At 37.4% G+C, this 16,481-nt stretch overlaps 1 protein-coding gene across 1 annotated transcript in view; it reads left to right on the plus strand.

Moving 5' to 3' along the window:
- The first annotated feature begins 1,487 nt into the window (after positions 1-1,487).
- Positions 1,488-16,481, plus strand: part of nnt (nicotinamide nucleotide transhydrogenase) — a 53,520-nt gene continuing 38,526 nt past the window's right edge. The window contains exons 1-8 of the mRNA XM_079835280.1: positions 1,488-1,610; positions 4,536-4,732; positions 9,317-9,546; positions 10,053-10,270; positions 11,961-12,048; positions 12,227-12,315; positions 13,621-13,808; positions 15,809-15,942. Of these exons, the coding sequence (XP_079691406.1) occupies positions 4,579-4,732; positions 9,317-9,546; positions 10,053-10,270; positions 11,961-12,048; positions 12,227-12,315; positions 13,621-13,808; positions 15,809-15,942 (1,101 nt within the window). The 5' untranslated portion in view covers positions 1,488-1,610; positions 4,536-4,578. The remainder of the gene's footprint in view (positions 1,611-4,535; positions 4,733-9,316; positions 9,547-10,052; positions 10,271-11,960; positions 12,049-12,226; positions 12,316-13,620; positions 13,809-15,808; positions 15,943-16,481) is intronic.

Below are 16,481 nucleotides of genomic sequence, written 5' to 3' on the forward strand. Positions count from 1 at the left end.
ATCAACTAAATAAAATTAAAGGTTAAATAAAACTTGCATTTTTAGATAGAAACTGTAGAGCAAAGCTATGGTAGGCTATTAAATATGATCCATAGAGCCACAATAAAATATATTTTTTTTAAACATGTTCTTCCTTAAAACAACCTTTTTTTCATTCAAATGTACATTATAACATGTACAGTACATAACAAGAGGTCTATAAATAAGGTTTGAAAAGTATCATTTTAATTAATGCATTGGATTTTAATTTGTCATAGTGCAAAGCTAAAACTTTTTTCCTGGTGTGAGAAGAATTGTGAGAAGTGTCTGTAGCAATCTGGGAGAGAGTTAATGGTTAACAGTCATGGTACACAGACATTCCACAAATGGATTTAGTTGAACAGAAACATATGAGAGACAGAAAAAAAAGAAAGCACCACATCCAATACTGACAGAATAGAAGTATGCTATAATATATATATATATCAGTGTTATTTAACCTTGTGTTCCACTCATTAATCAATTACTCTGAATGTTTTTTCAAGGGACCGAGAAACCAAGAAATTGTCATAGGCAAAAACACACTTCATCAGGTCAAAAAAACTTATGTTTAGGGGCTGTATGGCCTTAAAGTGGCCTACATTTTTTTTTGTAATTGCACTGTGCACATTGCAGGAATAAAAAGATTTTTTCAGATTCTTTGTATTGTCAGTTGCATTCAATGTTGAAGTATTGTCCTTGTCTACTACCGCCCCCTGCTGGAGATGTATATCTGTCGATATGCATATCTGCCATATAAATATCCATCAAAGATTTTGGGTAAATATATTACTATTAAAAATATAACATGTAAGTAAAGAGCATGAATGTATTTCGATAAATAAATATAAAACATTTAAAATAAAAAAACCCTAGATTCAGTTTTCCATTGTTCTCTGCTGATGAGAATGTATTTGTATTTATATATTTATTTTACAACTTCCATTTTTACTCTTTTATTTTTTGTTTGTTATTATTATTTTAATTATTACTTATTTATACCTGTGTATTTACTTTTTGTTCACCCTGAATGTATCATAAATTATAAATAAATCATAAACAAAACAACATTTTATTCTGGGTCACAGCTGGCACTCAATCTTGTTACTTCAGTAATAGCTACTAAAAAAAAAAAAATTGGCCGTAATCTTAAATAAATAAATAAATTGCACATGTTTGGAGATCCTATTTTAATTTGAATGGGTGTTTACGGTACGTTCAATACTAGTGGTAACTGAAATCTTGGTATACAAGTTCCATTACAACATAGTTTATCCAAATATTGATCTCCCATAAAACAAAAGCAACACAATTTGATGTCACACAGACAAACTTTTTTTGTGTGTGCCGTTCGAAATCTTTTTTTTAATGCCTAAAACATACTTAATGATCTTAAACTAGTCTGTGTTGAATGAATCTTTTTTACAAACGCCCACAGCACATGACTGATTTACATAATGTTGATGGACAGTCGAATGGAAGCTCAAAAGCGGTGCGGATAGAGGTGAGCGCGAGTGCTTCCGGGTGGCGGCTGTAAGCTCTGCGCGTCCCCGCTATTCAAAGGTCGCTCATTGATGCTCTTTCTCCTCTCGGTGAGAATTTCAATTGTTCATTATCGATCCCCGCCACGTTGTCAATTGATCGTAAGAAATGCATTAGGGCATGCATTGCTTTGAACTCTTAATGCAAACGACAGCAAGTAGTTATTACTTTCTGCTTAGCTATCAAGCTAGTGTGTGTGTTACTAAAAGGAAAGAAGGGGAAATGAGCGCTTGTGCCCGCCTTCTGTCGATCCCAGAGCCGCATTTCTCTGCCGAAAAAACATGCAAACTCGTGCTTTTGAATTAGTGATGCATAACAGATTTGAGCGAATAGGGCTGTTGCGCTTGAGCTTGAAATGAATGAATGAAAATACGCCAATGTGTTTATAAATATAGGCGGAAATTATGCGTGCCTTGTGTCATTGAGTTGTTTGATTGAATGACTTTTGCATTGTCCAATAACAAACTCTAGACACGAAGACGAACACCGTTATTTTGGCTCTACTCGTTTTCTTCTCATCGAATATGTTGAATATAGTAATTTTCCAAACATTGCAAGTTAGTTAGTTTATAAATTAAAGTTAGTAAATGTTGCCCCACATCTGATAGAGACTTATGTCACTTGTCTGGTCCGGTGACGTGGTGCTGCTGGAATTGGATTGTAGTTGGCACCATAATCCAGTAGTCTGTCTGCACACGTTTATGGGGGATTTTGATTTTGATTGTTTCCCAGATTCCCACTCCCTCGTACACGCATGACCACTGCACTGCTTTTATGTGTGGGATGCCTGTATATTTTTAAAAAAAAAGTTGTATAAGTGGAAAGTCTATTTCTGGCACGTTCCATGACGAAGACACTACACGGTGTGCGTCCTTGTCGTTTTAAGCACAAATCCTTTATTTATTTTGTTGTGAGACCTATTAGATATGTTCCATAAAGTATTTGTTGAAATTTAAAATTGACTTGGCATGAAAAGTAGCTAGTTTTAAATGCATCAAATATCTGTATAACCCTTTAAACTTGTGATGACCTGTTTGACCTGAGACCACATTGTCAGTATCTAACATATAAAATCGTACAATGCCATCTTTATGATGTTTTGAAAATGAATTAATGAATGTTCGATATTACAACAATCATCAAAATTGTATTTAAAATTATCAATTACAAAATGAAATGCAAATTATTTTTTATTATATAGTTTTCCTTAATTCTTTTTGTTTATCTCATTCTGGATCCGAATATATGCAGGCAGTGTTTATGGTGTCATAGACCTGCTGTCTGTAAGCTGCTACTGTGTGACCTGCACTGGCCCCCAGAGACAAACCCTTATCATTGCCACAAGAGACAATCCTTACCTAAACAAATACACTTCACTGCACATTAGTGTTTGCTTCTACGTGACCTTGACTGTTTTACCCTGTGGATTAATTGGATGGTTTTGTGTTTCTACAAATAGACTTGCAAAGTGGCATGAAGTTGTTTAGAAACTGGATATATGGTGGAGAAGCGAAATAGTGTAAAATTATTATTCCTCTACCCCTCGCTCATTCATATAACATAACATACCGTAACATAATCTAAGTGTGTTACCATTCAAAAGTTCAGGGTCGGAAAACTTTTCTCACAAAGGCTGCATTTATTTGATCAAAAATAAAATTTAACAATAATATTGTGAAATATTATTACAATATTCAAGTCACCTTCATTTATATAGCACTTTTTACAATATAGATTTTTCAAAGCAGCTTTACAGTGATAATGGGAAATTAATGGAAGAGATTGTTTTGGCTGTACAGCAGCTTTAGAAAAAAGTCAGTGTCCAGCTAAAGTAAGTTTTTGATTGATTTCTATTAATAACGGTTTTCTATTTTCATCTGTATTAAAGCATAATTTATGCCTGTGATGGCAAAGCTGAATTACTCCAGTCTTAAGTGTTATATGATCCTTCAGAAATCATTCTAAAATGCTGATTTGGTGCTCAGGAAACCTTTCTTATTATCAGTGTTGCAAACATTGTGCTGACTAATATTGGAAACCATGATTTATTCCAGGTTTATTTGATGAATGAAAAGTTCAAAAGAACTGCATTGATTAAAAAAAAAAGTGTAGCATTATAAAGGTATTTACTCTCGCTTTTGACCAGTTCAATGCCTCTTTGCTTGAATGAAAGTAGGGCTGTGCGATATTGAAGAAATATGCGATATCCTTGTTAAATAATGCGATATGCGATACAATATTGCTTTAAGTGTGTAAAATCTATTTCTTTCCTCAACTGATATCTTTCACTTCAAGCATAGCTGACTGTGTTTACATGAATACTCATCAAGACAGCCATTTTGATATAACTGTGTGTATTTGACAGTTTGAGTGTGTAGCTAGACACGGAAAAAAGAACGGCTTGTGCGCACGTTTCGGTGTGTGTGTCAGACAGCGCGAGACTGCAAGGAGTTGTTTTTCGCAAGTTATTGTGTTTAATAACTCTTTTTAACGTCAAGCAAGTACCATAAGTAACAGTCGTGTGCCCAGTCTATTCTCTGCTATATGCATCGACCTAAAACATACACTTTTCACAATGTTGAAGTAGCCAATTAAAATTATTCAGATATTGCGTGCCCTTGCGATATGCATATTGCGATATGAACATTTGCGATATTTCGATAATTTAAATATATTGCGCAGCCCTAAATGAAAGTTTTAATTTCTTTAAAAAAAGACTGAACCCAAGCTTTGAAAAGTATTGAATATAATTTGAGCCCTTTATTTCCTTTAAAGAATGAATGTGTTTGTAAGATATTTACTTTATGAATGTGTGGCCATAGTGACCACTTGTGTGAACCGTGAGCATATCTGTGTCACCTTGGAGGTGGGTAAACAGCTGAGCTGCTGTTACTGGGGCAGAGTGGAGCATTGTGGGATAGGTCATCAGGCTCACTTTTCCTCTCTCTCCCTCACTCTCACTCCCTCACATGTAGGAGGAGGGTCATTCCAACTGCACAGCTCCTCCTTGTGTCTCCGATGGCGAGTCTTCTGCGCGTGGTAGCCACCAGCTGTTCCAGCCCCCTGTTCTCCGGGCTGGCCTGTGCTAAGCTACAGACTGTGCGGACAGTGAAGACACCATGTGTGCGGTTCTTTAGGACCCATCAAGCACTCTCTCGCCTTGCTAGTCCAGGTAACGCTACTGGAATATTAAATTATTATAAAACATGCTCTGTTTCAGACATTCAATTTTAGTAACCAGGTGGCTGAGGTCCTTAAATCATGTTTGATTGAGATATTTTTAATTCAGTATACATTAATGAATGAGTTGATTGAAAGACCTTGAATACTAAACATAATTTTGAATTTACCGCAGCATATTTAGTTTAAAGTATGACAAAGGCAAATGAGACTTTCCCAAACTTTTTACCCTCATACTACGGTCTCTGTAGCAGTCAATTTTTACGCATTCAATGGCTCTCAAGGTCACGGTGTCCCTGCCCTGCTTGTTCTGCCACTATTAACTCTGTGTTGAAGGTCCCAGGATATGAATGAGTGTACTGTAAGTGACCCGTGTAGCGTGCTGGCTGCTCGGATACAGCGTGAGTTTGAGGCAGACTTTTTTTAAAAGGTGGAAGAATGGTAATGACAGCTGGGGCAGGTTATTTCTGGCACTATCAGCTGAGGAATCAGGACTGTGGCACGGCTTGTGCAGGAGAATGACTGCTGGGAAAAGAAGCACATGTCTATGGTGACTACCAGCGGTCAATGTGGTTAAAAGAAGTTTGAGCCTCAGATATTTACTTGATATTAATACTATGCTAAAAAGGGACTTAACTTTTTTATAACACCTAAATAACTTGTATAACTAAACAAATTATTTTATTTATTAATAGTTCTGTTCATTATTTAAAGTACTATGTCGATATGATTCTTTAAAAGTCTCTATTCTAAACAAGATTGCATTTATTTGATCAAAATACAGTAAAAACAGTAATATTGTGAAAAAGTACAAATACAATTTATTCATGTGATTGCAAACCTTTTCACCAGTCATTACTCCAATCTTCAGTCACATGATCCTTCAGAAATCATTGATTTGCTGCTTAAACATTTATTTTTATCAGCATTGAAAATAACAGAATTTATTTAAAAATGATACATTGTTTCATTATTATTCACTTTTGACCAGTTTAATGCGCTCCCAAGTTTTTTTCTTAAATCTTACTGACCTAGAACATTTGAACGGTAGTGTGTAATTTTATGTTCTGTATAAAGTATGTGTAATTGTCCTGCCTGGTCAGATTTGCCACTGTCATTATGCTCATGTCACATAAGAGTTACCTATTCTCAATAACAAAAAAAAGAGATTGCCCTTGAATATGCCGTCAAGCAGAGCTGCTCTAAAGGCCCGGGTATACTTCATTAACAGTGCGGGAGCATTTCAAAGTGTACTCCTTTGGCCGTGTGCGCACTATCTAGTGGAATATTTTTCCAAGCACTCAAGATGTGGCTGCACGTGGGGACCGATGTCCATGGACCCTCCTGAATGCCGAAAATGACGTTACATAGACAGTGCATGAACCTACGCAGATGGCCAAAGTAAATTATAAAAAAAAAACACTTAATTGGATCATTTAAGCTCAAAGTATTTTCAAAATAACCCCTTGAAAAACTTGTTCTCAAACACATTTAGACACTTATACTGAATTTAATCGCATTTAACTACAAAATATCACACTAGAAACACAGTTTTCCAAGGCAGCAAAAGAATGGTGGTAGTCAACCATTTTTTGTAATAATAAATGTTACTTGGTTTGTTGTTTGATATTTAATGCAGTGACATCCATACATTATATATGCTAAAGTGTCCAAATAATTTGAGGTCCCTTTACTGTCTATGGCCCAGTTTATCCACCAGGCAGCTCATCTGTGATTTCCCGTGAACTCATGTTGTTGTTATCTATAGATCAGGCCTGTGGTGGAATTTTCCACAAGCGACCTCCTGCTACCAGTAGTAGGACATGACTTGGATGACTTCTTGATGCATATTCAGCCTGTCTAGACCACATGTTGTTTGCACATCTTTTACAGACCAAAACACATAAAATGAAGCTGTGCATAAAAATTCAATTTGATTTACTTCATTACACATGCCAAAACCCAGGTATGCTCTGTTTTACAGCTTGAGTTCTCAGTTTTATTTTTGAAAATATGACTGCAGAATTGGAGCTTTCGCCAAGTCATAAGGTCTTGCCTTACTGTAAAAATGCATGCTGCTGTAAAACCACAAGTCTCACAGAGACCGTATGGCCCTCTAGTTTATCACAAAGGTCTCAAAGGTTTTACACGTTTCTTTTTACCACCCTTTATAAACTGCTTCACCAGTTGTATGTCTGCTTCCGTATATGGTGCTTATCTTTATTGTACAGCTTTACACTTTGACTTCAAAACAGAGAGTCTGAAGGGTTAGAAATGGTCTTGAGAGATTACAGTGGGGAGACCAAGTATTTGATACACTGCCGATTTTGCAGGTTTGCCCACTTACAAAGCATGTAGAAGTCTGTCATTTTTATCATAGGTACTCTTCAATTGTGAGTGACGGAATCTATAACAAAAATCCAGAAAATCACATTGTATGATTTTTAAGTAATTAATTTGAATTTTATTGCATGACATAAGTATTTGATACATCAGAAAAGCAGAGCTTAATATTTAGTACAGAAACCTTTGTTTGCAATTACAGAGATCAAACGTTTCCTGTAGTTCTAGACCAGGTTTGCACACACTGCAGCAGGGATTTTGGCCCACTCCTCCATACAGACCCTGGAGAAGATAATCCAGATAATCCTTCAGATTTCGGGGCTGTCGTGGGGCGATATGGACTTTCAGCTCCCTCCAAAGATTTTCTATTGGGTTCAGGTCTGGAGACTGGCTAGGCCACTCCAGGACCTTGAGATGCTTCTTACGGAGCCACTCCTTAGTTGCCCTGGCTGTGTTTTTCGGGTCGTTGTCATGCTGGAAGACCCAGCCACGGCCCATCTTCAATGCTCTTACTGAGGGAAGGAGGTTGTTGGCCAAGATCCCGCCGTTACATGGCCCCATCCATCCTCCCCTCAATACGGTGCAGTCGTCCTGTTCCCTTTGCAGAAAAGCATCCCCAAAGAATGATGTTTCCACCTCCATGCTTCACGGTTGGGATGGTGTTCTTGGGGGTGTACTCATCCTCTTCCTCCAAACACTGCGAGTGGAGTTTAGACCAAAAAGCTCTATTTTTGTCTCATCAGACTACATGACCTTCTCCCATTCCTCCTCTGGATCATCCAGATGGTCATTGGCAAACTTCAGATGGGTCTGGACATGTGCTGGCTTGAGCAGGGGGACCTTGCGTGTTACTTATGGTTTTCTTTGAGACTGTGGTACCAGGTCTCTTCAGGTCATTGACCAGGTCCTGCCGTGTAGTTCTGGGCTGATCCCTCACCTTCCTCATGATCATTGATGCCCCACGAGGTGAGATCTTGCATGGTGCCCCAGACCGAGGGAGATTGACCGTCATCTTGAACTTCTTCCATTTTCTAGTAGTTGCGCCAACAGTTGTTGCCTTCTCCCCAAGCTGCTTGCCTATTGTCCTGTAGCCCATCCCAGCCTTGTGCAGGTCTACAATTTTATCCCTGATGTCCTTGCACAGCTCTCTGGTCTTGGCCATTGTAGAGGGGTTGGAGTCTGTTTGATTGAGTGTGTGGACAGGTGTATTTTATACAGGTAACGAGTTCAAACAGGTGTAGTTAATACAGGTAATGAACGGAGAACAGGAGGGCTTCTTAAAGAAAAACTAACAGGTCTGTGAGAGCCGGAATTCTTACTGGTTGGTAGGTGATCAAATACTTATGTCAATTAATAAAGTGCAAATTAATTAAATCAAACAATGTGAATTTTTTTTTTTTTTGGATTTTTGTTTTAGATTCCGTCACTCACAGTTGAAGTGTACCTATGATAAAAATGACAGACCTTTACATGCTTTGTAAGTAGGAAAACCTGCAAAATCGGCAGTGAATCAAATACTTGTTCTCCCCACTGTATATTGGCAATGAGAGTAAAGTGAGATTACAGCTGTTCACACTTCGCCCTGTTTCTGTGGTATTGGGTTCTCTAAAATTATAATTTGTTTGAGTTTGACGCATAAACTACATGTAGCCTATAAAAAGAGAACATTAAATCATATACCGATATTTTTAAAAAAAAAAGTTATTGAACTTTTAGAATAAGGAAAAAAAAATCAGACTTTATATTTCAGTATTTTTTTTTTTTTTAAAGTGTCATGTACATTTTATCTTTAAAAAAAAAAAATCAATAGTACAAAAGTAAATCAAAAGGTGTGTGTGAATTATAATAAGAATATTATTACTATTGTAGATGTATTCTAAATAAAAATAATGCAATTAAAAAAATAGATTGCAATATGTTAAACAAATTGTCTATTTTATATATTTTTATTATTATTATTGAGAATACAACTACTATAATGTATTTTATATACTATAAACATTTAAATTGTATTATCATTTAATACAAATGTTAATATTTTTCTAGTGTATATAAAGTAATATTAAAATATATTTTTATACAGTAATTGCATTATAAATACAATATAAAGATTCTCTAGTGCTATTGGTGCAGGGCCCACCTGTTTTTAACTTTTGCATTTTGCATGCGCACTTAGTAATATGTTCCTCTCCAGGCTCTGCTTGATTCTGTAATTCTTTATTATTCCCTGCAGGCATTCCATACAAACAGCTGACCGTTGGTGTTCCCAAGGAAATCTTTCAGAATGAGCGTCGAGTGGCTATCTCTCCAGCCGGAGTGGAAGCTCTCATCAAGCAGGGCTTTAATGTGGTGGTGGAGTCTGGTGCTGGGGAATCTGCAAAGTTCTCAGATGACATGTATACAAAGGCAGGAGCCACCATCAGGGACATCAAAGATGTCTTTTCATCAGATGTTCTGCTTAAGGTACTGTTTGATACCTTAAATTATTAATCTTGCCTTATCTTAACCGAGTCTTCATTAACACTCAAGCCTTGTTTAAACCTTCACCTGTCTGTGCAATGTGAGCCTCCGCTGACTGCGTGGGCACCTCCCCAAACGGACAAGGCGTTTATGATGATTGGCCTTTTACATTAACATTTTCATTTTCACTGACTTTTTATTAAACTGACCTTTATTTTCTTAAATGCTTACTTCTGCTATTGTAGGCTCATTTTGGAAATTTAAGCAATTAATTTGAACCGGTTTAACTCGGTGCCGGTACAGACGTATCTGACCGACCAGAGTCACCATGTAGTCTTAAATTTTCGGAAGAAGAGCCGCGCACAAGTTACAAAAAATGGCTTGCGAAATGGGGTCTTGTGGCCCAACGCTCCACTGCACTGATGTCATTTTTGCTACGCGCACCTTCGCACTCATGCAGATGTGGCGAGTATAAACCAGGCTTAATTCTCTACACCTTTTCTCCACAGGTGCGTGCCCCGATGTTGAACTCGGCTCTGGGAGTTCATGAGGCCGACCTCATGAGTGAAGGATCCACCCTCGTCAGTTTCATCTATCCCGCTCAGAACCCTGAGCTATTGGACTTGTTGTCCCAGCGCAAAGCCACCGTCCTGGCCATGGACCAGGTGCCCCGTGTTACTATTGCTCAGGGTTATGACGCCCTCAGCTCCATGGCCAACATTGCTGGGTAAGGCCATCTAAAACAAAACAAAAAATGCAAAAGACTACCTGCCTAATTTGTATAATGATGGAAATAATTTTGTACTTGCATGAATGTTTTAATTTGAGTAATTGACAGCTTTTGGGTAATGCAGTTTTAAGAATTTCTTTTTTTTTACAATAATAAATGTCGCAGCCAATAGCCTCATGGGCAGCGCTCCGACATATAGTACAACTGTGCCGCCGGTGATCTGAGTTTGGTTCCCGGCTCGAGGTCCTTTTGACAAATTTAGGTTTCCTCTCTCCACCCTATATTTTTCTGTCTACCTTGTATACTGTTCTATCAATAAAGGCATAAAAATGCCATAAAATAAATAAGGGATGCACTGAAATTAAAATTCTGGATGCACCTGTCCGAAAACCAAAAAATATATATATTTTTTTCTTTGATTATTCATTTCTTATTTAAAATTAGTTTTTGTTGTATAATTGTATTTATATTTAATTCATTTCAATAATTTACAATACAAGCCAATATAATAACCACACCTTTATTTAAAGTAACACCAAAGAGTGTAGCGTGGACTGGATCAGTGAAAGGGAGGGTAGTGTCATTTTGTCAGCGCTGCCCAGCATGGCTATTGGTTAAACCACACCATGTTACAGCATAGTATAGGAATATTGCAAACAGAAACAAGTCACCGGTGAGTGTGAGTGATACATAAATTGGGTGTTTCGCTTGGGCCATGGGCGACTGAGAAGAGAGCACACACAAACACACAGAGTGGAACATTGAGCAAAGTAAACTGGGTGCTGGTATAGAATTGCGGTGCATGCTGAATGAGTATTTTCAATTAATTCCTATGGAAGTTGAGCAAACACTCACTGTTTAGGCCTACCTGCTCGATCAGAGTCGCTTTGAAGTTGTGCATCTTCGGAAGTGGTGCTGCCCGCAGTTACAAAAAATTCTGCACATGAGTGAAACTGAGGGGCGAGGCAGCATATATTTTTGGCTCATATTTTCAGCCTTTTTTCTCTTTCAACCAAAAATACTGGTCAACTGAGATTTTGGGATATTTTGCTTCTATAACTTGTTTTAATTCAGACTAGTAAAAAGAAAACATCCAAAATACACATTTAAGTGTTCATTTTATTTATAATTTGTGTCTGTAATTTCCATTACAATACTTATCTTAAACTCATTTTGAGAAAATTGCCTTTTTCTTTCATGCACTTAGCCAGAAATCGCCGCTTCAGTAGCACTTACAAACACCAAACTTTGCAGTTTTATTCCGGTATATTTTCTGAAGGGATTTACAGAGAGGTTTGTTCATTTAACTTTCACCAGATTTATTTATAACATTGTATTCCTAAAAACACCTTTTTTCTGATTTATGGAGTGTTAAAAAGATTTTTAAAATAATCTTCTAATATATCAACAAAATGAAACAAATTTTGAACCTGGCTTTATGCAGTGTTAAGATTATTGTTCTGGAAATGTATGCAAATTAGTAAAAACATTTAATTGGAGAATGCCTCATTTGTATATTGATGTATAACATGGCAGGAAACTTGTAATACAAAATTGACTGAGGAAGTATGGTGATCTCTACTAGTTACACTTTTACACTGTTCACCTGTGATGTTTTGCCTTTTTTTTGTTGTTGATTTCTGCTTCATCAGTGACTGACTGTGTGTTTGTTTGTTTTTTTTGGCAGCTATAAAGCCGTGGTCCTGGCAGCCAACAACTTTGGCCGCTTCTTCACTGGTCAGATCACAGCCGCAGGGAAGGTTCCTCCTGCTAAGGTATGTGCTGGCATAATCGCTGAGTGCTTATTTTGAGTTTGCTTGATTCACTGCTGTACATTTCTCCCATTAGTTCTTGGATGAAGATATTAGCACGGTTCATACTTTCCCAAATTAGATTTTTCTGTTTATTTCTGAGTTTTTCAGAATTTTACAAAAATGCTGTTCTTATTGGCAGGTGTTGATCATTGGAGGTGGAGTGGCTGGGTTGGCTGCTGCTGGCTCTGCCCGTGCTATGGGTGCCATTGTCAGGGGATTTGACACCAGGTAAAAAGTCCTAAAACTTAGTTACTTAAATTAAATTGTTCAAATGTATACTTTTATTCGGCAAAGATCCATTAAACAGATTTTTTTTGTGCAACAGTCACTTTTGATCAATTTCAAATGCTGTTCTTTTGTACTTTATATTCATCAAAGAATCCTGGAAAAAAAACACTGTTTCCAATAAAATATTAAGCCGCACAACAGTTTTCAACATTAAGTGTTTCTTGAGCACCAAATATCTAGCCTGGTCCTACCAGACTCTTGTACATTTCATTTGAACAGAGAGTCTGGCTACTCTCCATTGACAAGCATTAACTTCCTTGAAGGCGGGTACTCTGTTGAAGTTTAAAACTATTGGATCTGCCATAACCAATCTCTCATTACTAGCATCTCAAACTCATCTCAAACTAGCGCACAACATCACTCTCATCGTTCTCAGCCACTCCTTTTGTTTGCTGATTGGACCGGTTTCCCAGACGGACGGAGTACTGAAGGAAAATGAAAATTGAGCGGAAGTACGTAGGAGGGCACAGCCAGGCTACCAAATAGCAGCATTTTAGGATGATGTGACACTGAAGACTAGAGTAATAATGCTGAAAGATCAGCTTTGCCATCAGAGAAAAAAAAATTATATTTTAAAATATATTAAAATAGAAAACTTATTTTAAGATATTTCACAATATTACTGCATTTACAGTATTTTTGATCTAATTTCAAATTAGACAAAAATAAAACATGCACAGTCATCCATCAAACACTAGATGGTGCTATAATATTATTTATAATATTAGCTTGTTAAATTTGAATTATAACAGATCCTGTGGATAAATTTCTCTTTTCAGTCTACTTTGATTTATGATGTTTTTGTTGTAAAAAAAATGTTCAACAAAAAAAAGAACATAAAAAGGTCTTGTGCAAGAAAACCGTGTCATGTCACTGGCACTGCTAATCCTGCTAAAAAGGTTTGAAATGTGCATATTTTAAAAAGCTTTATTTTACTTAATTTGACTGTGATCTTGCAGCTTTAGAGCCAAGCTCCAGTAAACACGTCATCAGGGAAAAGGGCTGTGAAAGGGAGGGCAAGTTATTTTGATTTAAAGATTACGAGGGCACATGAATTAAAAAATATTGAAGTGCATGAATAAAACCATTTATAATAAAGCCTGTGATACTGCATAAAAATAAGAATAGTCCATTTCTATTTCATGGTGACTTTAAACATTCCACCAAGTTCCATCAGCTTCAGTTCCAGCTAGTCTCCTCTCGGTGGCAGTGTTGTGTTAGTCATGTAGTCTTGTCATCTTCCAGAGCGGCTGCACTGGAGCAGTTTAAGTCCCTGGGTGCTGAGCCCTTAGAGGTGGATGTGAAGGAGTCAGGAGATGGCCAGGGTGGTTACGCTAAAGAGATGTCCAAGGAGTTCATCGAGGCAGAGATGAAGCTGTTTGCCAAGCAGTGTTTGGATGTTGACATCATTGTCACTACCGCGCTTATCCCCGGTACGCACACTTGCAACATTTACTCCCTTCTCCTCTCTTCTTTTTCCATCACATGCCCTCTATGGCATGTACTCTTGCAGATAATAACTGTTTGCTCGTGCTTGTATTTTTCCATTCATTGACTTTAAAAAGAATCGTTCATCCAGAATTTTTTTTTTTTTTTACAAACCCTGTGAAACTTTGTGAAATGCACAAATCTTCATACAGGTTTTTACATGCATGGATTTTTATTTAAAAAAATTTCATAATGATCACAGGCTATCAAGCTCCAAAGGCATACTCCATTTGACTATAAATATTGGCTTAATTTATTTAAAAGCTTTAAATACAGCTTCAGAAGCGAATATAACTTCATTTCCTGTAAACTCAAAAAAAGTGCAATTTTTAATGTTTTCTTTTTTTAAATCGATGTCCAACCTGCATAGTAGGCGCTACAGTTCATGCAGTGCGTTTATATTGCGTTCCATTTTGAATCTTGTCTGTCCCTGTCACGATGAGCTGTCATTCAATGGGGGGAAAAAATCTTAATTTTTATTTTTTTGCGGTTAATGGGAAAATAATGTCAGATTTTAAGTTTTCATATGAACTATTCCTTTAACTGTGATCCTGGCTTATCTCAAGATCCTTAAAGGGTTAGTTCACCCAAAAATGAAAATTGTGTCATTAATTACTTACCCTCATGTTGTTCGACACCCGTAAGACCTCCGTTCATCTTCGGAACAGAAATGAAGATATTTTGGTTGAAATCTGATGGCTCTGAAAGGCCTCCATTGGCACTTTACACTCTCAAGACCCTTAAAAGGTACTAAAAACGTTGTTGCAAAGTCCATCTCACTACAGTGGTTCTAAAATAACTTTATGAATCGGCGAAAATAGTTTTTGTGCGCAAAAAACCCTATATAACGACTTCCATAGTGATAACGATTTCAAAACACGGCATCATGAAGCGTTATGAATCAATGAGCCGAATGATGATTCGGATCGCGTGTCAAACTGCTGAAATTTGGCGATTCAAACCGCTGAATCGACTCGCTGATTCATAATGCTTCGAAGCTTCATGATGCCGTGTTTTGAAATCGTCATCACTATGTAAGTCGTTATTTAGGGTTTTTTTGCGCACAAACTATTGTCGCCGATTCATAAAGTTATTTTAGAACCACTGTAGTGAGATGGACTTTGTAACGACGTCTTTAGTACCTTTTAAGGGTCTTGAGAGTGTAAAGTGCCAATGGAGGCCTAAAATATCTTCATTTGTGTTCCGAAGATGAACGGAGGTCTGACGGGTGTCGAACGACATGAGGGTAAGTAATTAAAGACACAATTTTCATTTTTGGGTGAACTAACCCTTTAAGTTAATACTTATGATTCTCTTTGGCCTTTGAAAAGAGAAACGGATTAACCAGCATAGCTATTTATGTACAGCACAATTACCAATTTAACAGCTCTGTGGCTGCAGATGTGCTTTGTGTTCATTTGAAGCATGTGTTGTCCTAATCTCCATGACTAAACGCTAATAAAAAAATCAGGCCATGTCCATAACAGAAAATGTTTGCAAAGTGTCATAAGAGTTGCTTTGGGTCGCTCTTGCTTTAGGTTGGCAGAGAGATATGTCTTTCCCCTCTGTGTTGCTTGTTCAGTACCGCTGGCACTCAAAGTCAGTTCCTGTGACTTTTGCATGCTCATGCACACTCCTGGTGTCACTCCAATGTTATTTTATTTCAATCCCTGAAGCTATGGAGCCAACGGTTGGACCTTTTAGAACTTAATTCCTAAACAAACGGCATACCTGGCAGTTTTTAGCACACTCAGATTGGTAAAACGCATGCAGTCTGTTCCACTATTATCGGAATAGTGTTTTTCTTTTAAAACCAACAAGCCGCAAAGCAGCTTATCAGTATATTAGGTTGCACGGATGAAATGCACATCAGAGGAGTCTTATTAAATGCATATCAGTCATGGTTTTGGTTAACTAGTCTCACTGTGCTGAAATTATTATGCAGGTCGGAAGGCCCCTGTGCTGATTACTAAGGAAATGGTGGAGACCATGAAAGACGGTTCAGTGGTGGTGGATCTGGCTGCAGAGGCTGGGGGCAACATCGAGACCACGATTCCTGGAGAACTGTCTGTTCACAATGTGAGTACACTACAACTGCAGCTTACACGTGCTTCGTGTTTTTCAGGAAGGTTCAGGTACACTGCCATTTGAAGTCATAAATCTATTAGTTTTATTCCGCAAGGATGCTTTCAATTTATCAGTAAAGACTTTTACAATGTTACAAAAGATTTCTCTTTTAAATAAATGTAAATGTTGGTCTTTTGAAATTTGGTTCATCAAAGTTTCCACAAACGTATTATGCGGCACAACTCTGTTTTCAACATTGATAATATTAATAAATGTTTCTTGAGCATCCGCATATTAGAATGGTTTCTGAAGGATCACACTGAAGACTGGAGTAAAGGTGCGTTCACGCCATGTTGTAATTACGAGATTCCAAATTGTAAACCTCAGGTCCTCCTAGAAGTCGTAATTACAACTTGTAAACAGGGAATTTGCAGAGAGCTTCAACTTGTACCACGTGGCCGCTGTACCACTATTTAGGTGTTGCTAGTGTTGTCTTAAAGGGATAGTTCACCCAAAAAGGAAAATTGTCATCATTTAGTCACCCTCAAGTT

This window comes from Gobio gobio (assembly GCF_949357685.1).
Source record: "Gobio gobio genome assembly, chromosome: 14".
Classification (NCBI taxonomy): domain Eukaryota; kingdom Metazoa; phylum Chordata; class Actinopteri; order Cypriniformes; family Gobionidae; genus Gobio; species Gobio gobio.